Below are 25,271 nucleotides of genomic sequence, written 5' to 3' on the forward strand. Positions count from 1 at the left end.
CCGGCCACTCTGCAGCATGTGGGATCTTCCTGGAATGGGGCACGAACCCGTGTCCCCTGCATCGGCAGGCGGTCTCTCAACCACTGCACCACCAGGGAAAACCGATAGTCCATTTCTTGATAGCACTGAATAATATTCCATTATATGTGTACTAAAATTTGTTTACTCATTCACCTATTGAGAAACATCTTGGTTGCTCCCAAATTTTGGCAATGATGAATAAAGTTGCTATAAACATCCTTGTGCAGGTTTGTGTGCGTGTGTGTGTGTGTGTGTGTGTATACTTAAATTTTCAACATATTTGAGTAAATACCAAGGAATATGACTGCTGGATCATATGGTGTATGTGTGTTTTGTAAGAAACTGCCAAGCAGTCTTCCAAAGTGGCTGTACCATTCTGCATCCCACTAGCAATGAATAACCGTTCCTGTTGCTCCACATCCTTGCCAGCATTTAGCAACAGTTTTTGTGATTTTGGCCATAATAACTGTTGTGTAGCAGTATCTCACTATTTTAATTTGTAATCCTATAATGACATATGATGCTGAGCATTTTTTTTCATATGTTTATTTGCCACCTGTATATCTTCTTTGATGAGGTGTCTGTTTAGATATTTTGCTCATTTTAATTTTTATTTATTTTTATTTTTTAAAAAAACATTTATTTGGCTGCACTGGGTCTTTAGTTGTGGCACGTGGGATCTTTGTTTTGCAGGATCTTTAGTTGCTGCATGGGAAACTAAAGAATTGCGGCATGCGGGATCTTAGTTGCGATGTGGGATCTTAGTTGCGGCATGCTGGATCTAGTTCCCTGACCAGGGATCGAACCCGGGCCCCCTGCATTGGGAGCACGGAGTCTTACCCATTGGACCACCAGGGAAGTCCCTTGCTCATTTTTTTTTTTTTTTTGTTTTGCGGTATGCAGGCCTCTCACTGTTGTGGCCTCTCCCGTTGCGCAGCACAGGCTCCGGACGTGCAGGCTCAGCGGCCATGGCTCACGGGCCCAGCCGCTCCGCGGCATATGGGATCCTCCCAGACTGGGGCACGAACCCGTGTCCCCTGCATCGGCAGGCGGACTCCCAACCACTGTACCACCAGGGAAGCCCTCCCTTGCTCATTTTTAAACTGACTTGTTTGCTTTCTTATGGTTGAGCTTTAAGAGTTCTTTGTATATTTTGGATACTAATTCTTTAACAGATATGTGTTTTGCAAAGATTTCCCCCCAGTCTGTAGCTTTTCTTTTCATTCTCTTGTGCAGTGTCTTTGCAGAGCAGAAGTTTTAAATTTTAACATATCAGCCATTCAATTACCATGAGAAAGAGATGTTGCAAAAACTTTCTTGATTATTAGAAAAAGTGGATTGAATGACTTCCACAGTCTCTTTTGACTCTAGGTTTTTATGGTTCTGTGAAAAGAACAATGGTGTGTTGTGAATTTTTCCCATATGAATTCTAGCCCCCCTTCTCATTATAACATTAATATATGGTATTTGCAAAAAGTTTAGAAAATATAGAAAAGAAAAGAATAAAATATATTAAAAAAAACAGTTTGGCATTTAATGGTGGAAGAATTTGGATGACAAGCAAAACAGGCAAAGAGGCATGACTTTATGCCTGCCTTTGATTAATTGCAACTTAACAGGTCTCCATTTTCTTACTAATTCAAAGGTTACATGGATGGAAAAACAGTAATGAGGCCCATAAATAATTAACTTAAAAATATTTATTGCAACAAGTTAAGCATTACCAAAGTGTATGAAGTAAAAAGTGGTGGTCTCCCTCCACTTCATCCTTCTAATTGTAATTGTTCTCTAGAAACAAAAATCTTAATATCCATCATACCTTGTTATACACATTCACACAGACCTGCAAGCTTCATGAGCCAGGGGTCAATCTGTGTCTATCTTGACATACAATATTGTGAACCTAGTGCCTAACACAGAGCTTAGTACACAGAAGGTGCTCAACTGAATGAATAAATGTCACACTCTACATTGTTCTCTAGGTGGCTTTTAAAAAAAAATTAAGAATGTAACCTGGATCTCTTTCCATGTAAGGACATTGGTAGCTACTTCATTCTTTTCAATGGCTCCAGAATAATCCACGCTATGGATGCACACTATAATTTATTTAACCAGTCCCCTATTACTTGATGTTTAGCTTATATACATTTTTACAAACAAAACACACACGCACACACACACATATATGTATGTTACAAACAATGCTTCAGTAAGCATTATAGTCTAATTATTTTGTAAAAAAAGGTCATATCAATCTATCCTCTCACTCTCTTGGGGAGCATTAAGTCACCTGGCCACACCTGGCTGCCCCAGAGGCTGGAAGTGGAATTTCTAGCTGGATGGCAGGTACCAGGTTACAAGGCATTCATGGTGGAAGGATGGAAGAACAGACTTGGGGGAGCAGGGCTTAATAAATACGACTATTATTTATTTATAAAAAGAAAAAAATCTCTCATTTCACTAACAGTGAACGTGTCAATTTCTCCACAACCACAGTGGAGATGATATCCCAAATCAGATATTATCAATGTTTGTCATTGTTGCTGTTATTTTTGCTTGGAGCAAGGGTTCATATAACGTGAATAGCTGGCTATTTTGTTGTAAAGGAAAGTTGGGATTCAAACGAGGAAGATCTTTAGTGGCAAATAGGACATTTGAATATTTTTAAGCCATGAGAATCCAGAGAAAGAGTTTGAGAAAAATTTTAAATATATTGCAAAATGTTTGAGCTAGAAGAGATCTTAAAAAATTATCTCTTTCAATGCACTTCTTTTATAGATGAGGAAATCGAAACTCTGAGAAGTGAACTGATTTACCCAAGCCCACGCTACCCATTAGTAGCTGATCTGGGATTAGAATCAAGGTTGTTTTGTGTCTCAGCCTATCATTCTTTGGTTTTATTCAGTAAATACTGATACTTATTTATTGAGCATCAAATCCTGTGTTTGGTACTAAAGAGGATTCAGATAAGTAAGGACACATATTTACTGAGAATTTTTTGAGAATTTTCTTGTGCCAGATCTTTCACATACATTTCAATCTAGTCCAATGCATCTATCGTACCAACTGAATCAATCTATCTACTAGTTTTTTTTTTTTTGTTTTGTTTTTTTTAGTATTATTAGGGATTCCCTATGTTTCAGTAATAGTAGTAATTCTTGGCATCAAGCCTGGAATAAGAAGTTCCGCAGGTCAGGAGGAAAATTATACCATTGTTTCTCTCAACAAGATGTCAACTGGAGAGCATAGCTGATAGCTTTTTTCTCAGGCCTGCTCAGGGCATCTCTGTCTAAGTTCCTGTCTAGGTCCTTAGTGTGTGCCATCCTGAGAAATGCCAGAATTGAAAGAAGGCCACCTGAGGCTGGGAGAATGGCAGAGATGTGGCTGGGGAGACATGTGGGACAGGTCATGGAAGGCTTTGTTGATCTAGTTAAGGATTTGGTTCTAAGTGTATTGGGGAGCTAATGAAGGGTTTTAAGCAGATCTTCTCTGCATTTAAAATCCAAACACACACACACACACACAGACACACACACACACTCATGTGCGTGCGTGCACGCATGCACGTGCGTGTCTTTGAATGGATTAGAAAAGCTGCAAGGATGGATGAATCAGGAGGCTCTATCATTAGTCCAGGTGGTAAGTGATGGTAGCTTATCCCCTGGGTGCAACACAGAAGTGGAGATATATTAGGCAGACAAAATTGACAGGACTTGATTAATTGATACGGCCTTGAGGGAGAAGGTACTGTCCTGAATGACTCCCTGGTTTTCAGATAATGCTGCTGGATGCAAGTGGGTGATGTTCACTGAGATGGGAACTCTGGAGCTGGATGATGAAGGGGATGATGTTGTGCTCAGTTTTTTGAAATGTTGATTTGGAGTGCCTAAAGCCCACAGAAAGGTGCCGGGTGGGTAGGTTAGGCAAAGGAATTAGAGATCAAAGAAGAACTAGAGACTTCAATTTGGGAGGTCTGGTCACCTGGTAGATGACATTGCCTAGGTACAGGCTCTTCTTCTCCTTCCTCTTCCCCATTCCTCTCCTTCTCCTTCTTCTTCTCCTTCCTCCCCCTCTTCCTCCTCTTCTTCCCCCTCCCCCTCCCTCTCCTTTTCATTCTTTTTTTTAAAGGAAAGTCTTAAAAAATAAGTGTTGGATGGTTCAGATCTGTTGTTTTCATTCCTTCATCTATAGGATTACCCAGTTTTTATTATATTTTTGTATTAAACATTTTGGTTATTTGGTTTCATTTATAACATTATCTACAACCTTCGAATTATGAACTAAAATCCCTATTGCTGAATTAGCTGACTACAACAGCAGGTCCACGTATGACAGGAAGAAATTTTAGGTAGTAGAGTGCCCAGATAAACCGACTGGCTAGATAGTCTTTTGGTCAAAATATTTCAAAAATTTCATATCTTGATCCAGTTACTAATGAAAATAATCTGGCATACGAAGTGTTTAAACACTTTGAGGAGTATTCATCTAACTTTTTGTTTAGGGAACCAGTGAGCTCTTGTTTTTTTAATGAAAAGGACACTATTCCTGTTTTTCATTACAGCTGCATTGAACAAAATTAGTATCCATACGGCGTCTGAAATTCAAATGCCTTTGTCTTGTCTTTCTTGTACCTAGTATACGGTTACAAAAGAAGTGTCACTACAGTTAAGATTTAATTGCCAAGATTTTCGAAAAGAAACACAGATATGCTCTTCACAGTTGCTCTAACCACGCAGCTCTGTGCTGCTGCAAGTTGCTCAAACTGTGCCGTGAGGAAGCCCTTAACTGCTGAAAAGGCCAGAGACTGAAACGGAGTATTGCACAACTCTTCACCACCCAGCGGTTTTGCTTCCAAATCTGGCTTTCGTAGCATCCCAAGGCGGGAGCCGCTCCTCGCTCCACTGGAGCCAGCCGGTTCCCCCTCAAAAGCAGCCGGGGCTTCCTCGTTCGAGCCCCGGGCGCCCCTCCCTCCACCCAAGGTTCCCGTGGAAGGGAAGCCACGCGGGCGCAGGGCCCCGGAGTTCCCACTGTCCGGCCGGGGAGACCCAGTCTCCCAGGAGGGACTCCCGCACTCGAGTCCCGCCGGCCAGGTGGACCAAAGGTCCGCGGGCTCCGCGCCGCTCCCCTCCCCCGCCGCCCCATTGTCTGCCTCGCCCCGCCCCGGGGGACACGTGCGCCTGCAGCTTCCCGAGCGAGGAGAGCGCGGGGCGGCGGCGGCGTGGACACCGCCTGGAACGACTACGCGGCCGCGGCGCCCGGGGCGGGGGCCGGGCGCGCACGGACCGGTGGGTAAGCTCCGCGGAGCTGCGCTCGCGTTCCGCACCCCCCGCCCCGTTCCCCGCCGGTCCGGGACGGGGCGGGGTGTGGGGCGAGCGGGAGCTCGATTTGGGGGGGCGTGCGCGTGGTGCCGCGGTGGGGGTGGGGTGGGGCGGGGTGGGGAGATGTCTGTCTCCTGACAAAGGAGAACGAGTGGGACACGCTGAGCCGGCCCGCCCCGCCCCGCTCGGAGGGGCGCGGGAGGGGGAGTGCCGGGAGGGGAAGGGGCGGGCCTTTCATTCACTCTCGGCCCCTCCGCCGCCGCCGGAGCGGAAGGGCGGGGTCTCGCGCCCTCCTGTGTGGTGAGGAGCGAGGGAGGTGGCGGGCGTGGGGGCGGAGCCCGCGGGCGCGCGTCCCGAGGCGTAAGCTACGTCGCACGTCAGCGCGGGAGAGAGAAAGAGAGGAGCCGAGTCGGCCGGGACTGGGGGGACGGGGCCGAGAGAGCGAGGGAGGGAGCGAGCGTGCGAGCGTGCAAGCGAGGAGGGGAAGGGCGGCCACTCGTGCCTGAGCGGCCGCGGACAACACTGCGAGCGGTTGGGGAAAGGAGCAGGGAGGGGAAGAAGAAAGGCCTAGAGGAGAGGCGGACGGAGGCTGGTGGTGGTGGGAGAAGGAGAAGGAGGAGTTGGAGGCGGGCAGGGGCTGAAGGAGTGAGTGAGAGAAGCGGACGCGCGAGGGAGGGGAGGGAAGGGCGGGGGGGGGTCACGCGGAGGCGCGCGCGCGCACTGGGAGCGCGCTCGGAGGCGAGTGGAACTGGATCGGGTTTGCTGCCAGCGGCGTGAGCTTCGGCCGCCATTTTACAACAGCTCCACTCGCGCCGGACCCAGGGAGCAGCGAGCACGCGTTGCCCGCAACCGGATCTCCTCGGACAGGATTCCTCCACCGCAGCCCGACGGGGAGGTAACGACCGCCGGGACCCGGATCTGGGAGGGGAGCTCCGTGACATTGTGGAGTGAGCTGTGGGAGGGCGGTGCGGGGAGAAACCGGCTTTTCTGGAAAATGGATTCCAAGGAAGAGGGGAGCACGTTGACTGGGTCTGCTTGGGAGTAGGCCGCGGCCCGCGCCGCCACTTCCTTCTCCCTTCCATGTGCTGCTGCCATTCGGGCTTTGTCTGCGGCGCTCCAGGGAGGAGGCGCCCCCGTGGCCCGCGCGGACCACGAGCGGCGGCGGAGTTGGTGCTGTCGTGGCCGTCGCCGCGGCGCGGGAGTGGGCGGAGAGGAGCCGGTCCTGTCCCGCAGCCGCGCGGCGGGGTTGGGTGGTGCTTGGGGTCCGGCGAGCGTTGGGCAGTTCGCGGAACGCCCTCGCGCCGCCGGCTTGTCGGCCCCGGCCCAGGGGTGGCACCGACGGCCCCCGCGCCGCAGTCGCTGCCGGGACCGGTGAGGGGTGGGGGGCTTGCACCGCGCGCCGCGGCGCACGTCTCGGCGGGGCGGGCGGGCGGCCGGCGGTCGCCGGCGCCCGGGGCAGAGAGAGCCATGTGTCACGGCCGAGACGGCGGCGCTGGGGGGCGGGGAGAGCCTGTGGCCTGGCGCCGCCGCGGCCTCGGTGTTGAGGGGCGAGGTTGTGCTGCTGGTGCTGCTGCTTGCTGGGGGCTCCGGCCGCGGCTTGGGGTTGCTGTTGGGAGCCGGTGACGGTGGTCTTGGCCTGGGACTCGGTGGGTTTTCGTGGAAGGAAGTTGTAGGACATTGGAAGGCGCAGAGCACGTGTTTCTGCTGGGCTCCCGGGGGCCGCAGCGGTGAGGCTGCCGCTCTGGATGCGGAGTCGGGGGCGGGCTTTGGGGTGTGCGGGTGAAGGGTGGAGAAATTGGGTGGTGGGAAGGTAGCTTGTGTAAGCGCTTTGTTCTTCGCAGGCTGTTGTTACCGATCTTTAAGCGGCAGGCGGGAAAAGCGCGCACTTCGGGGGTTTACCTTTGAGAGGGAAAAGCCCAGCTTTGCTTGCTCCACACACACCTCGTTCGCCGTACGGGCACAGCTGCATGTGGCACGCTGGCTCGTCCTCGTGCTGGTTGGGCTCCATTTGTAATGTGGTTTTTCCTAGGGAGTGTTAGCAGGTGAGTCAGGGGTGGTGCTAAGGAAAAACGTAGTGGATCCGTCCTTCTGTGCCCCGCGCTCCGAATGTGGCTTGTCAGGCGACAGTGACTTTCAAGTAAGGCCTCTTTAAAGGGAGGTGCAGGCTGGCTGGTGTAGAAATTGGTAGAGAATGTAAAGATTGGGGCTCTCATATTGTCCTCTACCCTTTCTGAAGATCCTAGTTTAATTTTGCCTATTGCGTTTGAACAGATCTCTGGAAACATGGCTACAGAACATGTTAATGGAAATGGTACTGAAGAGCCCATGGATACTACTTCTGCAGTTATCCATTCAGAAAATTTTCAGACATTGCTTGATGCTGGTTTACCACAGAAAGTTGCTGAAAAACTAGATGAAATTTACGTTGCAGGTAAGAACTAACACTTGCAAAATTATATCATGAAATTTTTCTATTGGATTTCTGGCTTTGAGCTAAAATAGCAACTTTTTGTGGTTTCCAATAAGTGTGGGACCTGGTTTTGCCTTGTTGTGCTAGTTGTGAACTAGAGGTTAAGGTGTATAGAGGGAGGGAAGAGAAAGGGTTAGGAGGTAAAGGCTGGCTGGCCAGATGGATAAGTATACGATGGTAGCAACAGCTGCTAAATATTGGAAGCAGGCCATGTGACTTTTTGGGGGTATTTTTATAGTAGGATTCTTGTTAAATAACTTGGTAACTGTAGACTTGTAGTCTGTCTCCGTGTGGCTCTTGCTTTTTCTAGTGGTATTTGAAATTGAGTAGAGGTTCGTTTGTCATGCTCGGTACTTCGTTGGTTGGTTTTAGAATTTGTGAGCCTATATATTTGCTGTAGAAATAGGGTTCAGAATTGTCTGATTTAGACACAGAACAAGATAAAAAAAAAGTGGTTGAGAGGCCTTATTTAGTTCATAATGCCGTTCAGAATGGCTAAGGTATGTGTGTTTTTCATCATATAGATGATAAGGGGGCATGGAAGAATTCTTAGTTGGCACCTATATTGGCAAACATGGTCTTTTTAAAAAAAAAAAAAACCTTCTAAAAATATTAAAAGTTGACAATTAAGTTTTTTCTTCTCCAGGGCTGGTTGCACATAGCGATTTAGATGAAAGAGCTATCGAAGCTTTAAAAGAATTCAATGAAGACGGCGCATTGGCAGTTCTTCAGCAGTTTAAAGACAGTGATCTCTCTCATGTTCAGGTAACGTTAATCTAGTGTCAGTGTAAAAACAATAAAAAACCTGAGTGGTTTTGATAGTTCAAGTTTTATTTATTTAGGTACGTTTAAGATAACTATTGTTAAATATGATTGGAAAATTCGTTTGCAGAACAAAAGTGCCTTTTTATGTGGAGTCATGAAGACTTATAGGCAGAGAGAAAAACAGGGGACCAAAGTAGCAGATTCTAGCAAAGGACCAGATGAGGCAAAAATTAAGGTATGTCTTTAAAAACTTTCTTTTTTACTCCTTTCAGTTTTAAAGTTTTTTTTTTTTTTTTTTCTATTTTCTAGCTTTGGTAAATATTCCTTGGGTGTGAAATGGGTGTGTGTGTTTTGTTTTTCGTGTTTTTTTGTCTGTTTTTTGTGGGGTTTTTTGATGTTGCGAGTTAATGACCATGAGATAATTTGTTAATCTTTTGTAATTACTGTTTTTCCTGCCTTTAACAGTTTGTTGCTAAAGCAGTTCTGAAGTTTTTCTTCTTAGCCAGCTACTGTTTCTTAAATCTGTGTTATTGGTATTCTAAATAAAAGATTTAAAGAAATACAGCCACCATATTTTTTTAGAAACCTGCAAGTCCAGATTAACTGACAGTGGAACCAAAATGGGAGGGGATCTGCTCACTCCATACTGGTGGAGTGTGTGCATTTAGCAGCTGACTGCTTTTCTTAGGATTCTCAAGCCCCCAAATTAAATGGGTTTAGTATTTTAACACTGCCTTCTTTTCCTTCCATTAGTATAGGTTTTTAAGGCCAATTTGTTCATTTCTGGAAGCAGCTTTTAAGGATAAAATGGATTACTGTGGAAATGTAAATGAGGAAACTGAGGCTGAGGGTAGGTTTCCTTTGCGCTCCCCCACCCCCAAAGTCAGAAGAGTAAACGGCCTCAAAGTCAACTAGGTTTTGATCTTGGTGTTTTTTAGTTGTGTTGAGTTTTTAGTTCATAGAAAATACGACGGTGATTATACTAGTTTTAATCTGGTACTCTTAATACAGTGTGCCACTGCTCTTGAACCAAGGGTTATGGTTTAAGAAAATAAGTTACTAGGAACAATAGAGGTGTCAGGTGTGTTTTAATGCTGTGGGAAGAGAGAAGCTTGGAATATGGAGTTAGATGTTAAGGCTATCTATAAGTTTGAGCCTTTTGCAGTTGTAGCTGTGGGTGAATTGTGTTTGAGCTATAAGTTTAGTTTTTCCAAAGAAATGGAATACAGTTGTTACTCATTGTAATTAATCAGTTGCAATTAAGTCTATGCTGAGACAGTTATTAAAATTTTATGAAAAATTGAAAATTTCGTTTGTGAGATTCAGTTCTATCTTTGGAAGGGAGTGGCTTAAAGCTTTAGTGTGACTTAAATTGTGGCAAGAAGGCAGACTTTTTTTCTTTTAACATCTTTATTGTAGTTTCTGCTGTATAACAAAATGAATCAGCTATATGCAAACGTATATCCCCTTCCTCTTGCATCTCCCTCCCACCCTCCTAATCCCACCCCTCTAGGTGGTCGCAAAGCACCCAGCTGATCTCCCTGTGCTATGTGGCTGCTTCCCACTAGCTATCTGTTTTACATTTGGTAGTGTATATATGTCCATGCCACTCTCACTTTGTCCCAGCTTACCCTTTCCCCTCCCCGCGTCCTCAAGTCCATTTTCTCTACGTCGAAGGCAGACATTTTTATAGGATATTTTTCAGAGGGAATAAGTTTTTCCTTTTTGTTTTTAGCGAGTGACATAAGAGGTATTATTTGGGTCACTTAAAAGATTACAGTGAAAGAAGCGCAGGGATTATATATGGGAAAAAGGAAAGAAGAGCCATTTAATGGTTTAGTTTATGTGATAGTAATAGATTTGAGTTTATTTTTGTTACTAACCCAATGTTGCACTGTTAAGCACATATATTTGGAGATAATAGAAAAAGACTACTTAAAACATGTAGCACTTTCCGGGCTTTTTTGTTAAGACAATTTAGGAATAAAGGAGTTGTTATCAGTTACAGTATGTTTTAATAATATATTTTATGTTCTTTGGGTAGAAAATATTTAAAATCTATCTAGGCGTTTTCATTTTCAAAGACTAAAGTGACCCCCAACTCACTTAACAGCATTTTGATAAGTTTTGTCCTGTGCCTAGTGGTTCTTTTTATTTCAGAATTTATCATCTAATTATTGGGTTGCTTTTATTATTCAGAAAACCAGTTCTGTGCTTTGTGGGTGAGATGGTGGAAAAGGAATAATTCTTGTTTTTTCCTTAGGCTAACTTCTTTCTAGTCTTTTTGCTTATAATAAAAGATGAAGAGAAATTTTTAATGCTCTGAGTAAATATGAGTTGCGTAAATTTTAACAGTTCACTTTTAGGGAGGTAATATATAGAGGTTATGTCACATTGTTGCAGCTTCATAAAGTTTTCAAAATCATTTTGGCTCTCATTTTTTCTGAGTGATCCATGCTGTCCTGTGAAGCATGGTACTTGAATGTCAGATGAATAAGAGGTCATTTTTCCTGCAACTCCTAAGTTTCTGGACTTAATTGGAGAAGTGTAATTTTTGTAAAGGTTGGTGAAACTCCCAGAATGGCGGTAGGTACCTAGAAGTGTGGGTTACAGGGAAATTTATTGGGTAAGAAAGCTAGATTTGGGAGAGAGAAGTTATCCATCTCCTTCTTCAGGAGAGAATTATTTTCAGCCTAATTAGGTGCAGTCCTTTTTTAGAAGGGCCGAGTAGGTACACGTTGCCTTGAAAGTTGTTGACGGATCAATATTTAGTGTTGTTCACTAAGCACTACTCAGTAATTAATTGGAGACCAGAAAATAATTTGACCAGGATCCTGAAATTTTCATTATAAATTAGGGCATATTATAAATTACAAGCATACATTAAAAGGGGAATTCTGAAACACAACAGAAATCTGTAAGTAGGGAATGTTGCAAAGATACATGGAAAGATTTGAACAAGATTGATTTTAAACTGCTCAGTGTATGGGTGTGGTCTCATGAATGAAATGTATTGATGACATTTGAACTTTTTAAGGCGCTCTTGGAAAGAACAGGATACACACTCGATGTGACCACTGGACAGAGGAAGTATGGGGGACCGCCTCCAGATTCCGTTTATTCAGGTCAGCAGCCTTCTGTTGGCACTGAGGTAAAGAGACTAAAAACTTGTACCCTTTGTAGTAAATGTACAGGTGTCTGGTTCCCTAAAGAAACTCTCCATGGTTTTTACTTCATATTTAATTTACAGATATTTGTAGGGAAGATCCCAAGAGATCTGTTTGAGGATGAACTTGTTCCATTGTTTGAAAAAGCTGGACCTATATGGGATCTTCGTCTAATGATGGATCCACTAACTGGTCTCAATAGAGGTTATGCGTTTGTCACTTTTTGTACAAAAGAAGCAGCTCAGGAGGCTGTTAAACTGGTGAGTTTTTTTTTTCTTTTCAGTTTTCACATTCTCTGTTTTCATTTAAAGCCAGGAATTTTCTTAATTGTGTTAACCAAAGGTTTTTGAAGTGCTGATTAGGCACTCCCATTTTCTATGTACGCATTGTAGCAGTATTTTTTGCACGTATAGTTGAACTGACTCAGGATGTGTAAGGTAATGTGGAGTTGAAGTTACTGGTGCTTTGAATTTGGCTTAGTGATTTTTTTTTTTTTTTTTAAGGAGTGTTAAAAGGTTTAAGAAAGTAAGTGTAGTAGATAGGGCTCTTAAAGGACCATATCTGGCTGTCCCTTTTTCGAAAATGTTTCACAAAGACATTGTGATGATAACTTTTTAGTTAATGAAATAAAGGATTTTATGTTGAATGGCAGTGTCTGATTTAAAAGTACTAGATGTCGGATGAGGACCTAGTTATTTTCCCAATTTAAAGAATTTTAATGTTTCAAACTATGGCTTATATAATTCTCCTTCAAATTAGTTTTATTAAATTCTGTGACAAGTAGTTTCTGTGTTTTGTAGTTGAAGATGGAAGTTAATTTCAATCCAAGAAATATATCAAAAAGTACAGCTGGGGAGGAACTTTTGTAAATGGTTCACTATAGCAGATGATGTTTGTTAGTTTTGCGTTATCTGACTTACACGTTTTATGGGTACTTCTAAGCAAACTTGAACTCCTTAGAGTCATTTCATCCTGAATTTTATTTTTCCTTCCCTCACCATCATATATATCACGTTTTTTTGTTGTTTTTTTTTTCTGCGGTACGCGCGCCTCACTGTTGTGGCCTCTCCTGTTGCGGAGCACAGGCTCTGGACGCGCAGGCTCAGTGGCCATGGCTCACGGGCCCAGCTGCTCCGTGGCATGTGGGATCTTCCCGGACCGGGGCACGAACCCATGTCCCCTGCATCGTCAGGCGGACTCTCAACCACTGCACCACCAGGGAAGCCCATATATATCACATTTTAAGGCAAACCTTAAGGAGAAAAAGAAAACAAATATACTTACTTGGTTTTGCTTTTTGTATTGCTTGGATCTCTCCATTGGTATGTGTAATTGAACATTGTAAAGGTTAAAATTAGAAAAGTATGCTACTTGGGAAGAATAAAGAATTCAGGAGTTTAGATATTTCTTTTTAAATCATAGCTGATTTTCTTTTCTTTCAAAGAGTGCTTTCTATTTCAGAAGGGAGAGTATGTATAGTTCTAGGGGTCCATTCAATGGTAACCTTTGAACTGTCACGTTTTTAGTTTAAACAGTTCAGGTAAAACTGAGGACTCTTTAGAGTTCTGGAAAGATACTTTAGGAGTCATCCAGTTGAATCTATAAAAGAATAGAACATTTTGCTAGGTAGTAATAAAGTAGCAGTAAGTTTTAGTGTGGAAATACATAATGATTGAGAAGGCAATGAGACTATCTTACTGCAAAAAGCTAGTACAGAATTTAATGATGTCAGATCCAGTTTATTTACGAGGTATTACATAAACCTTTAGTTTTGCTTAATAGATGTGATTATTTAGTGTTACAAGTAATGATTTGTGTATTAATATTTTTTAAAGGAATCATTAAACAAACATTTGTAGACTACTTAATTTTTGTTGCCAAAATACACTAATTATGGTAGGTCGTCACTAGAATTTATTTCTAGATGATGTTCAGAATCCTTATAGTAAAGAAACATCATTAGAAGAAGATGTTATATAATCCAGTCCTAACATCACTATTTTGAGTGCCAACAAGTACACATGAAATATGTCTCAGTTTGGGCAATTGCCTTGGCTTAACAGATCATGTAGTCCAAAGGTGCATTGCTGTAGGCTTAGAGTAGTCTTAGTAATGTAGTTAAGTTTTTCAACTGTAACACAGAAATTTCCAGGTAGCCAAACAGCCATTTTGATTGGTCTGTGAGCTAGCTCTTGTCCTAAATCTTTTAACATTTTTTTCTGGGTTTGTGATTTGAGTCCTTATCTGGGGGCATAATTATTTTTTACTGTCTGATGAATAGGAGGCTCTGTGCTTTATTGTCTTTTTAAGGGTATTCTTAGCACTGGGATGAATTGGGCGTATTGTCATTGCTTTTTTAAAAAGGATGCTTTACCGTAGTAGGACTATGGTGATAATAGAATTGGGAGATTTGCCTTAATGCAACAGTAGAAGAAAGGACTAGGCTTTTGAGGAAATGAAACATTCTAGAGAAATAAAAAACTGAAGTTGATTCGGATGTTTTTTGCTACCTTGTTGTGATTCCTGGAAGTGAGTACCCCTCCTAAATGTATTTTTTAAGGAAGCATATTTTGAAAACTATTTCTACTCGTATCATGTCACGAGTCTACTTGAATTACAGCTTTATCCAAGGTGAATTTTTATATAAGGTAGTTGAACTGTTGTAGTCGCATATAATCAGATGTTGAGAAAATGCTTTTTTTACATTATTTATAGATGAGGCAAGATTGAAGCACGATCTTTTTGCTTTCCTGTACTTTGTGTCTTGAGAAATACCTTCGATTGAGTTGAGATAGTTTATATATTCAGCCTTATTTTTTGATGTTATGCAACAACGACCCCCCCCAATAAAGACTAGATTTTAAGTTTGCATCTGAATTACTTGTCAAATGGGTTGATGTTAACAGCTGAAGAAGAGGCATGAAGTTAGAAGCAACTGCAAACTTCTTAATGACCCTATTTTCAGCTAACATCTGCCTTGTATTTGGGGGAATAAGAAAATTCATCCCTAAACGATGACAATGTAGCTAAGGAAGCAAGATTTAAATTTGTGAAAAGGTGAATAATAGCTACCACTTGTGCTTGTTGAGGCACAGGAGCTGTGCTAGGTGCTACATTATTACCTTTAAAGATCACTTCAACCCATTCTTCAAGGTAAGTGAAATATCTTCCTTTTGCAGTAGAATAAATAGTCTGGGTGGCTTGCCCAGAGCCGTACTGGTTTAGTTTGATACCAGGTTTGTTTAGCATGTGCTTATCGTTAATTAGACATAACAATTTAAGCCAGCAGTGTAAGTTATGTTGCCAGGTAGCCTGATTCTTCAAATTACCTAGTGGTTTAGGTAGTGTAAGGAATTCAGAGTGTAAGTCGTCTCTACTGCCAAATTTATTTTTGGCATCTAACCAATTTGTACCATCTTCCTGCTACCATCCTAGCCTAAGGTACCATTTGAAGAATCCTTCTAGCTAGTCTCACTGCTTTCCATTGCTCCTTTACAGTCTTACCTTTTAGCTGTGTAGATTAGATCGCAACAGTCCCATGCTGAAAACTCTAATAATGGCTTCCAAACAAGGTTCTATCTGATCATGTTTTTGCTTACCTCTCTCTTCCCATTCTTCTTTATTACCCTTCCATCCACACTTTGCCTTTTTTGTCCTCCACAAAAGCTATGAGCATTTCCATCTCAAGGCTGCCTTCTGTTCTTTCTCCCACTTCTCCCAGTTAGCACAGCTGCTGTCTTATCAATCAGGTTTTCTTAGAAGGCCTTTCTAAGAAAGGCTTACCACCCAGTTGCCCCATGACAGTATACTGAACATGATAAAAAAAGGAATGCTTAGATGTACTTAAAATTATTTAACTTTGAAAGATTATTTGCTTCTCTCTTCCCATCAGAAAATTTGCTCTTTTTTCCTGTATCCCCAGCATTTAGAACAGTGCCATTATAGAGTAGGTACTAGGTAAATAACCTCACTGGCTGACCAGGCAAGTGTGTATATGTGTTTGTGTGGTGTGCTGCTGGAATTGGATCCCAGGGCCACTGGCTCTGCAGTGCCCATTATGGTTTCTATACAGTGGAAGTGTCCTACTGAAAATACCTTTGTTACAAAGACTGGAATACTGACCTCTATTTGCACATTAAGGGTTATGACTTTAATAGCCACTGATAGTTTATCACCACAGTGGTTGTATACACCAGTGTACAACCATTTTGATGAATGCAGCTGGCAAGACAGGTAGACAGAATATTTTAGTAGCAATTAGCAAGTGTTTAACATGAAAACTTTTACTATGGCCATGCAAGGTGGTTTGATCCAGTTCTTGACTTTGGTGTTTCTAGGACTTGAGAGGCTAACTACAATTAAAGTGGAAGCAGGCGGTTCACAGGGTAAAGGAGGGATGAAGGGATCGATTGCTTTCCGTTGAGGTTGTTAGAGAACGCTTTGTGATAAAAAGGTGTGAGCAGGGCAGTGAAGGAAATAGATGAATAGTTGAAGCACTGTTTTGTGGGAAGGGAGATAAAACTTGTGTAAAGTCAGTGCTAGAAGGCAGTAGGCATGACTGCTGGGCTGAGTTGCATGGTGCTATTAAAGTTTTGAGCCTTTGTATGGGTTGCATGATGTAAATAACGGTATAGGTTCTATTTTTTTTTTTAATCAGTGATATGAATGAGGGCATAGTTGGACTGCTTGGAACGTTTGGTGACTGGAATCTATATGTAGTGGTTAATGCCATGGATGGCAAAATAAGGATCTGAAAAGATTTTGATAGCCTGGGACAGTAGTTTACACCAGCAGGATGGAATTGAGTGGGACTGAGAGTCAAGTCCTATACATGACTAATACACAAGTAAGCTGTAGTGTGTTGGTGGTGTGGTGTGATTGCCAAATAAGCCAAGATAATCATGGACTACATGTTGCAGAGGCCTGGTGTTTAGAAGTGTAAGAATAGTCTCCAGCTTACTCTAGACTCCTCAGTCTGCCTCTATAGGATTGTGTTATGGATGTCACTGTTTGATGACACTCTAGGAGGTAGTTCCCAATTTCAGAGAAGTAATGATTAGCCAAGCATAGAGGGGGATTGAGTCCTAAGCATTGTGTGCAGGTATATGAAGTGCTGTCATTTGGAGGAGGAAATAGATTTATTGTAGAATTTTTAGGGAAGTAGGTTTGGCTCAAGGTAAAGAAGACTTAAATGGACGGGCTTGGGAGGTAGCGGCTTTGCTGCTGTAAGGGTTAGGACTGAGCAGCCACTTCTGGATCAGTTTTCTAAATCCGAGATTGCTGAATTTCTGGGGATTTGGTAACTGATTGGCTATAAGGGAAGGAAAGAGTGGATTGATATTTTGAACGTAGATGATGGGAATGTTCCAGTCTGTACAACTCATTTTGGTGTTCCGAAATACTGAAACTGCATTGGTTAATGTTCAAAGTTCATCTTTATTTTATTTGGTTACCTCGCTGCTACTGGATCTGAAAGCTAGATTTCTAAAACTTGTTAACTTCAGTGCCTACTTTTCTAGAGTTTGGAAAAGATTACGTTTTCTTTTTTATTTTGATACTATCATATCGTCCTGATTACTAACCCTTGAGAGTAAGGGTTTATCAGCATTAAATTAGAATCTCTGTTAAGGATCACAACAGTTGTTTTGGTAATGTTTTTCTACCATCCAAGTCACTGTTAACTCACCTGCTAACACCTGCAAGGATGCAAAGTTTATTTTCGAATTTAAGGTGATAGATTGGTCTTAAAAATGCTAGAGTGAGAAAAGTTAAACAACTCAGATATACTTATAAAAGTGCATGCTTAATTTGTAGATGGGGCATTTCTTTAAGGAATGTTTATTTCTAGGCACATTCGCTTTATTTGGACAGTATGCTATGTGCAGAGGGTCACCTTTGCTCCTTTAATGACTTCTTTTCATTGGAGAGCCAATTTACTCTATGGGTCAGCTATAATTGTTCTAATTTTTTTTTTAAACTTTTTTTTTTTTTGCTGTGCGCGGGCCTCTCACTGTTGTGGCCTCTCCCGTTGTGGAGCACAGGGTCCGGACGCACAAGCTCAGCGGCCATGGCTCACGGGCCCAGCCGCTCCGCGGCATGTGGGATCCTCCCAGACCGGGGCACGAACCCGTGTCCCCTGCATCGGCAGGCGGACTCTCAACCACTGCGCCACCAGGGAAGCCCTCCAATTTTTTAAATTAAAAAAATGTGGATGAAAAGTTAGTTTTCTTTATAAATCCTACTAAATATTCATGTCTTCATATTGTTCAGAGACTACAGTCATTTAAATACCTTCTACCTACCCCGCCTTGATTAACCATAGTGAGGATAGGTTATAGAAAGGAAGAAACTTTTCTTTTGTAGGTAATAATAGAAACAGTCATTACTATTTTGAGGCAGCATTGTTAAGTAAATAGTCTCTGCTCTTAGAATATTTGGAAAGAAATACAATAAAGGGAAAATGATACCAAATTGTCATCTTCAAAATAACTCCTCTTTCTCCCTTTTTAAAACTTTGTATTTCCTTCCATTCTTTTTCTGATTTTAATTGTTTTTGTCAATTTCTGGAGTTACAGACTAAATGACCAGATTGAAAGCCATTGATTTGTCACTAAGGCTGGCTACTTGATCCTTAGATATAAAAATCTAGGGAATGTACATGTCGTAAAGCAGTTTATTGTGTTCTAAAGTTAACTTGTTTGTGTAATAGGGTATTGTAGTCTACTTGTCCATAATCCCATGCAATGGTGGATTCAGCCATAGGTCTCATATCTGCCCGTAACCGCATATTTTTATTTTTAAGAGGTGTTTGGTCTAAATAGAATATAAATGGTATGAGAAAATGAAGTCCAGGGCAGGATTTGTTAACCTCAGCACTATTAATGTTTTAGACTACATAACTTTTTATTATGCTGGACTATTTTGTGAATTGTAGGATGTTTAATAACATCTCTGGCCTCTACCTACCCACTAAATACCAACAGCAAACCCCACCTCTAGTTGACCAAAATGTGTGTGTGTCGGAGGGCAGCAAATCACTCCTGTTGAGAACTGCTGATCTGTGTTAACATAGAAGGGTGTTTTTGTTGGCCTTTATAGGATTTAGGGATTGCAGAATATTTGGTTGAGCTCAAATCTACAGGTATGCAGAGGAGTTTAGATGGTGAAGTTTCAGGGAAAGCGTTATAGTCAGAGGTTGAGCAGTATGAAAACTGTTTGAGAACTGATGTAAATAGCCGAGATTATAGTATTGTGGAGAAAAGGGAGAAGTGGTAGGGATTTTAGGACGGACTTAATGACATCCAAGGGTTTGAACTTTGTTTTGCTGATGCGGAGTCCATTGTGGGATTCTTTTTCAATAGGCAAAGTTGTGATTTAAAAAAAAATGTCACCAGCATAAGTGTAAAGCATAGAGAGAATCCTGAGGTCATGATGACCAGAGACTCGGATAAGCGTGAACGGAGTCAGTGGGGTAAAAAGTACAAAACTGTTCTGAACTGAAGGAAGGATGTTTGAACTTCATGTTTAATTTTGAATATCTGGAGATGGAGAAAAAGGGAGAGGGAGGAATCAGTTTTCTGACTTGTCTGTATTTTCTTCACTTATACCTGATATACCTGTTACGCAAGAATGGGAATAACAGGGATAGGAACTTTTTGGGTTTTGCCTCTGCGGTATTCCGTTTTATGGAATATGGTTACTTGAAGATTGTTTACTTTTTACTGTAGTTTTATAGTAGTTTACCATAATCTACTTGTCTTTCTCCAACTTCATTGTAGGCTTGGTGAAAATAAAATGGGGGAGAAAGTTGGATCTGATTCAGAATAACAAGGTTCTCCTTTTAGATTTAAGTATTTGAAGCCAAAAATCCCTTATTGTAACTTTTTACAAGTGATTAGGGGAGATGGAAAAATAAGATTTAAGCGCTGATTAATAGAAAGGCAGAAAGCTTGCTGGCACTGGAATCTGTTTCCCTTGCATGAGAATAACTAGTTGGAAGGATGAATTTAAGTAGAAAATAAGGTATTGTGGAATCAGTAATTTGGAATTTAAGCTGCTTACAGACTAGATTCTTAACAAATTTGCTAAATTTCAAGGACTTGACAATTTTTTGCTTTAATTCATAAACTTGGTTAGTGTGTTTTGTCAGTACAATCTTCCTGTCTCAGATTATAATTTTTTAAAGGATAAAAATACTTGATAAACCTAAGTGTTGAAGTTTTAATTTGTTAAAAGATTTTGCTTTTGTGTATGGGATTTGCATATCTTTCTATAATGAGCACCTATAGTAGGATATTTTAAGTATTTTTAAAACATGCACTTTTCCGCCTTTCAGTATAATAATCATGAAATTCGTTCTGGAAAACACATTGGTGTCTGCATCTCCGTTGCCAACAACAGGCTTTTTGTGGGCTCTATTCCTAAGAGTAAAACCAAGGAACAGATTCTTGAAGAATTTAGCAAAGTAACAGGTAAGTTGGGTTTACTTGGAAGGAGGTTCAACTTCTAATACTTACGGTAATTGCATGCTTTTGTGTGCCAAGCACTGCTTTAAGCACTGCATTTATTGACTCGTATTCTCACTATAGCCATATAAGATGAGTAACTCCATTTTTCAGATAAAGAAATAGAAGGTTTTGGGAAATAACTTGCTGAATGTTATGTAGTTAATAAGGAATACAGCTGGGATTTGAACTCAGTCTGCAGAATCATTGTTGTGCTTCCCTTGTTTCGGAAAATTGTACTTCTTTGTGTGTTTTTATGCATTTTGAGGTGCTAGTTGACATTCTTAGTAAAAATGTTTGATAAGTAATCTGATTTTCCAAATTACCGGAATGGTAAGCACTCTTGCTATAAACAGAGATTATACTTTGTCAGTATGGTGTAATTTCTTTGAATTGTAAAGCATTTTTTATAAGTTTCCAAGTGACAGGCTTTTGTCATTTGGAAACTAGAAAAAATAGTTTTGTCTGCCTAGAATATTTAGCAAATTATCAGCCTGTTACCAATTTCCAGGAACATTTGAAATTCTTATGCAATACTAAGATAGTCTATTTCATTTGAAGTAAAACCATGTCTGAGGCCAGAAAAGTGCCATTAAAAAATTAGTTTTTACTTGCATGGGGTGAAAAATTTCTAACCATGTCTGATTTATACTTCTGGTTTTCCTAAAACAGCTTTGTAAAGATTTCATACCTCTCTGTCATCTAATTAATGGACACAGAGAAAAATTTCTAACCATGTCTGACTTATACTCCTGGTTTTCCTAAAACAGCTTTGTAAAGATTTCATACCTTTCTGTCATCTGATAAATGGAAGCAGAATAGTCCTCAGGTCTAAGTAAAAAGAATACATTTTCTTTTCTTGGGGATTTTTGCATTAGGAACACTTGGAAAGTGTGGGTTAGGTGAATTATCTGGACCAGTTTTTTGAGAGTCCCTGGTAAAGATAAGAGATTATTTTTCATTCTGATATTCAGGTATAATATTAGAAAAATAAATCTTTTGATCTGCTTATTTTTGCTTATTTTATCTAATTTCTCTGGAATTGTTGCTTACTTTCAGAGGGTCTTACAGACGTCATTTTATACCACCAACCAGACGACAAGAAAAAAAACAGAGGCTTTTGCTTTCTTGAATATGAAGATCACAAAACAGCTGCCCAGGCAAGACGTAGGTTAATGAGTGGTAAAGTCAAGGTCTGGGGAAATGTTGGAACTGTTGAATGGGCTGATCCTATAGAAGATCCCGATCCTGAAGTTATGGCAAAGGTAATGACAGTTGAGTTAAAAAATTTTTTGTGGTGTTGCTGGGAGCAGGGGTAGGCTTTAGAGAGCGGAGGGAAACTTGTGTGCGCTTCCTTAAACCATATTTTTGAAAGTGAGAGAAATGTTCTGTGTTAAAGGCCACACACCAGAAAATAAGTAACAAGTGCATGGAGGGTGAATATAGGAATTTATTCATGGACAGTCAGCTACAATTGTGTAGCCATCATACGCTTATGATAAAGTAGGTAGCCTACATGCAGTGGAGATGATTCACTTTCATTTTTGTGTGGATTTGAAGAGCAGTTTCTTTGAGTTTTTGAGAGTGGTGCCATTAAGATTACATGGTTTTTGTGTTAAAAGTCCTACTCCTAAAAATAGTGAACTGTACTGGCCTCAGCAGAGCTGCTGCAGTTAAAAGGTTTAGCTATTATTAGGTATCGTGCTTCAGCAGTCAGTTGAGACATCTATGAAAGCAAACATCTCTTGAGTCAACACTTTACCAGTGCAGTTCGCAGTTAAGTTATTCTAACCTTTTAAAGAATCCTCCTTAATGACGATAGGCTAGGAAATACAACTAATTTACTAAAATCAAGAGAGGAGGGTGAAGTGTCAGAACAGTGAATATTAAAGGGTAAATGTTTTTGAGGACAGAAAATACTTAGGATTCATTCTTTTTTCCTTTGGCTTATTAAGCTCTCATTGGTTAGCCCTTTAGATTAAGAAATTCAGATGCTACTTCAGGTATTTTAGGAGGAAGTGATAGTGTTTCTTAGCCAAAAGGTTAAATTTGTAGTTGTACTTGAGGAGCTTTTAGGATTGAAGACTTTATCTTACCAGTGTTTTGAATATTGTTTCCTCTCTTCAGGGTTTCAAAAGCAGGTCCCAGTTAGTTTTGACTCCCTGTGTTAAGTTCAACAGCTATTTCAGATGGCATGGTGTTCACATTATTAGGAAATAACCACGTCCATTTTAATTGTAAAATAATAACTAATGAAAAGTCCTGTGCGTAGCATGTTTTGTTTTTTGAGCAGCAAGTACAGCAGTTTCCCGTACGCACACCTGCCCACATAACTGTGCAGCCACACACCTGCCCACATAGCTGTGCAGCCACACACCTGCCCACATAGCTGTGCAGCCGCACACCTGCCCACACAGCTGTGCAGCCTCCTGCATGATCAGTGTCCTCACCAAAGGGGTACATTTGTCATAATCAGTGAATCTAAATTGACACATTAGTATAACTCAGTGTTTACGTTAGGATTCCCTTTTGGTGTTCTGCATCCTATGGGTTTGACAAATGTATGTTGTATCCACCATTGTATCATACAGAATATTTTCATTGCCTTAAGAATCCTCTGTGATTGCCTTTTCATCCCTCGTCCCCTCATCCCTGGCACCCATTGCCCTTTTTACTGTCTCCATAGTTTTGTCTTTTCCCAAATGTCACATAGTTGGAATCATATAGTATGTAGCCATTTAAGACAGCTTCTTTTACATTTAAGGTTCCTCCATGTCTTTTCATGGCTTGATAGCTCATTTCTTGTTTAATGTTAAGTAATATTCCATTGTCTGGATTTATTATAGTTTATCCAGTCACCTACTGAAGGACAGCTTGGGTGCTTCCAAGTTTTGGCAATTATGAATTAAGGTGCTATAAGCATGCATATACAGGGTTTTGTGTGGACACGTTTTCACCTCTTTTGGGTAAATACCAAGGAGTGTGACTGGTGAATCATATGGTATGAAAGTATGTTTAGTTTTGTAAGAAGCTGCCAAATTATACCATTTTGCATTCTAATGCAGTGAATATGTTGTTCAATATTCTCAACAGCATTCGATGGTGTTAGTGTCTTAGATTTTGGCCGGTCACTGTAACAGGCTTGTAATGGTATCTCACTGTTTTAATTTGCAATTCCCTAATGACATGATAATTGAGCATCTCTTCCTATGCTTATTCACCATCTGTATATCTTTGGTGAGAATGTTCAGATTTTTTGCTCATTAGATCCAACAGCATGCTCCTTGGTATTTACCCAAATGAGTTGAAATTTTAGTCTATATTTTATATTTCTGGTACTCTTCTAATGGGTTGTGACTAAAGTTAAGTCTGCAGGGTTGGGATCTTGGAAACTGAATCCTTTGGAAATACATAGGAAGTTTCTGTTTCTTTCTTAAATTTCAGGTAAAAGTGCTGTTTGTACGCAACCTGGCCAATACTGTAACAGAAGAGATTTTAGAAAAGGCATTTAGTCAGTTTGGGAAACTGGAACGAGTGAAGAAATTAAAAGATTATGCTTTCATTCATTTTGATGAGCGAGATGGTGCTGTCAAGGTAAATAACTGGGGGAATTATCATAGGCATCTAACTTAGACTAATGATTTTTAGTCATCCTAAAATCAGAATGTTTTAGAAAATTGAAGGAAACTCAGAGGTCATGTAATTACTCAAGCTAACCTTTATTGGCCTTAGCGAATCGCATAACTTAACTAAACTAAGTCAAAAAGATTAATAGTTGAAGAGCTGGATCTTTAAATGAAATCAAGAATCCTATTTTATCTCATCCTTCTAGTGTTAATAGTAAATGATTTTTTTAACTTTAAATGAATCGTAGTTGTGAAAGGTCTCTTGTATTGATCAGTACCTACTTTTTTAAGGCTATGGAAGAAATGAATGGCAAAGACTTGGAGGGAGAAAATATTGAAATTGTTTTTGCTAAGCCACCAGATCAGAAAAGGAAAGAAAGAAAAGCTCAGAGGCAAGCTGCAAAGAATCAAATGTAAGTGAAAGTTGTACAAATTTTAATATTGATTAACTGGTGAATAACAGGTGAACAAATCTGTAACATGCCTTTACCTTTTAAAGAGGACTTGAAGTTTAACTTGAAAGCTTTGAGTCAAAGAAAAATGCCGAGAATCTCCAAAAATGTTTATTGAGCTCTTGCTATTGACCATACTTGTGAAACTAATTGTAATTCTAAACAACTGGACCTTTGTATAATAAACGAAAAATCAATCTAGGTTATTTTCTACTGTATTTTACAGAATGTGCTCCTGAATACGTGTTTTAAATATTAGCTGCCCCAAAGTCTTGACAGTATGTTTGGTTAAAGGGTGGAGAGTTTTTTTTCTCTGAGGCAGGAAATATAAAATCTCCAATTATAATAGACTTTGCTTCCCTTGTGTCAGAAAAAAGACTTCTTTACCAATACATAGTGCCCATTACTGCCATCCCAAAGGCTTCATATACTATGCATGGGTTTTGAAAAATGAAATGAGTATAGTTAATGAAATAAGCAAATAACAGTATTGAGATACGAAAACGAGTGTGTAAATGCATTGTATAAATTGGATCTTTTAAGGCTATCTGCTCATTAAGACAGTGAAGGAAACTTAGCTGTGTAAGAATGAAGTTTGCAATTTAAAAAAAAATTGGTAATTGATTTCTAAGGAGGAAGAGAGGGGTAATTGCTGTTTGATGGCGAGAACAATAATCACTAAACTATATCTCAGGTTAGTTTTGTGTCTGTTGCCCTGTGTAGGGGAAGCTTCTACTATTTCATAATCAGGGAAGCATTCACGTTCCAGTTTCTGTAATTAGCTGTGCAGTTAGGCAAGTTGGCAAGTTCTGAGCCTCAGTTTCTTTAATTTTAAAAGGGAAACAGATAAAATTATGTACGATGTCTTGTACAATGATTATTATCCGAGTAATCTATCTGTACTTGTTCTAGGACTAAAGAAACATGTTTTTTTTTGTGTGCTACGTG

The 25,271-nt window shown here is 40.8% G+C and overlaps 1 protein-coding gene across 10 annotated transcripts in view; it reads left to right on the forward strand.

Annotated features, from left to right (window-relative positions):
- Nucleotides 1-5,003: 5,003 nt before the first annotated feature.
- Nucleotides 5,004-25,271, forward strand: part of SYNCRIP (synaptotagmin binding cytoplasmic RNA interacting protein) — a 29,448-nt gene continuing 9,180 nt past the window's right edge. For 3 of the 10 annotated variants that reach the window (XM_032650986.1, XM_032650991.1, XM_032650993.1), the window contains exons 1-10: nt 5,716-6,234; nt 7,611-7,770; nt 8,456-8,574; nt 8,702-8,809; nt 11,612-11,725; nt 11,825-12,001; nt 20,077-20,212; nt 21,305-21,510; nt 23,690-23,839; nt 24,163-24,284. In XM_032650986.1, the coding sequence (XP_032506877.1) occupies nt 7,623-7,770; nt 8,456-8,574; nt 8,702-8,809; nt 11,612-11,725; nt 11,825-12,001; nt 20,077-20,212; nt 21,305-21,510; nt 23,690-23,839; nt 24,163-24,284 (1,280 nt within the window). In that variant the 5' untranslated portion in view covers nt 5,716-6,234; nt 7,611-7,622. Of the gene's footprint in view, nt 5,311-5,715; nt 6,235-7,610; nt 7,771-8,455; nt 8,575-8,701; nt 8,810-11,611; nt 11,726-11,824; nt 12,002-20,076; nt 20,213-21,304; nt 21,511-23,689; nt 23,840-24,162; nt 24,285-25,271 lie in introns of those variants that run through there. The other 7 variants (XM_032650992.1, XM_032650989.1, XM_032650996.1 and 4 more) reach the window with 5 other exon arrangements.

Source organism: Phocoena sinus, chromosome 12, assembly GCF_008692025.1.
Source record: "Phocoena sinus isolate mPhoSin1 chromosome 12, mPhoSin1.pri, whole genome shotgun sequence".
Classification (NCBI taxonomy): domain Eukaryota; kingdom Metazoa; phylum Chordata; class Mammalia; order Artiodactyla; family Phocoenidae; genus Phocoena; species Phocoena sinus.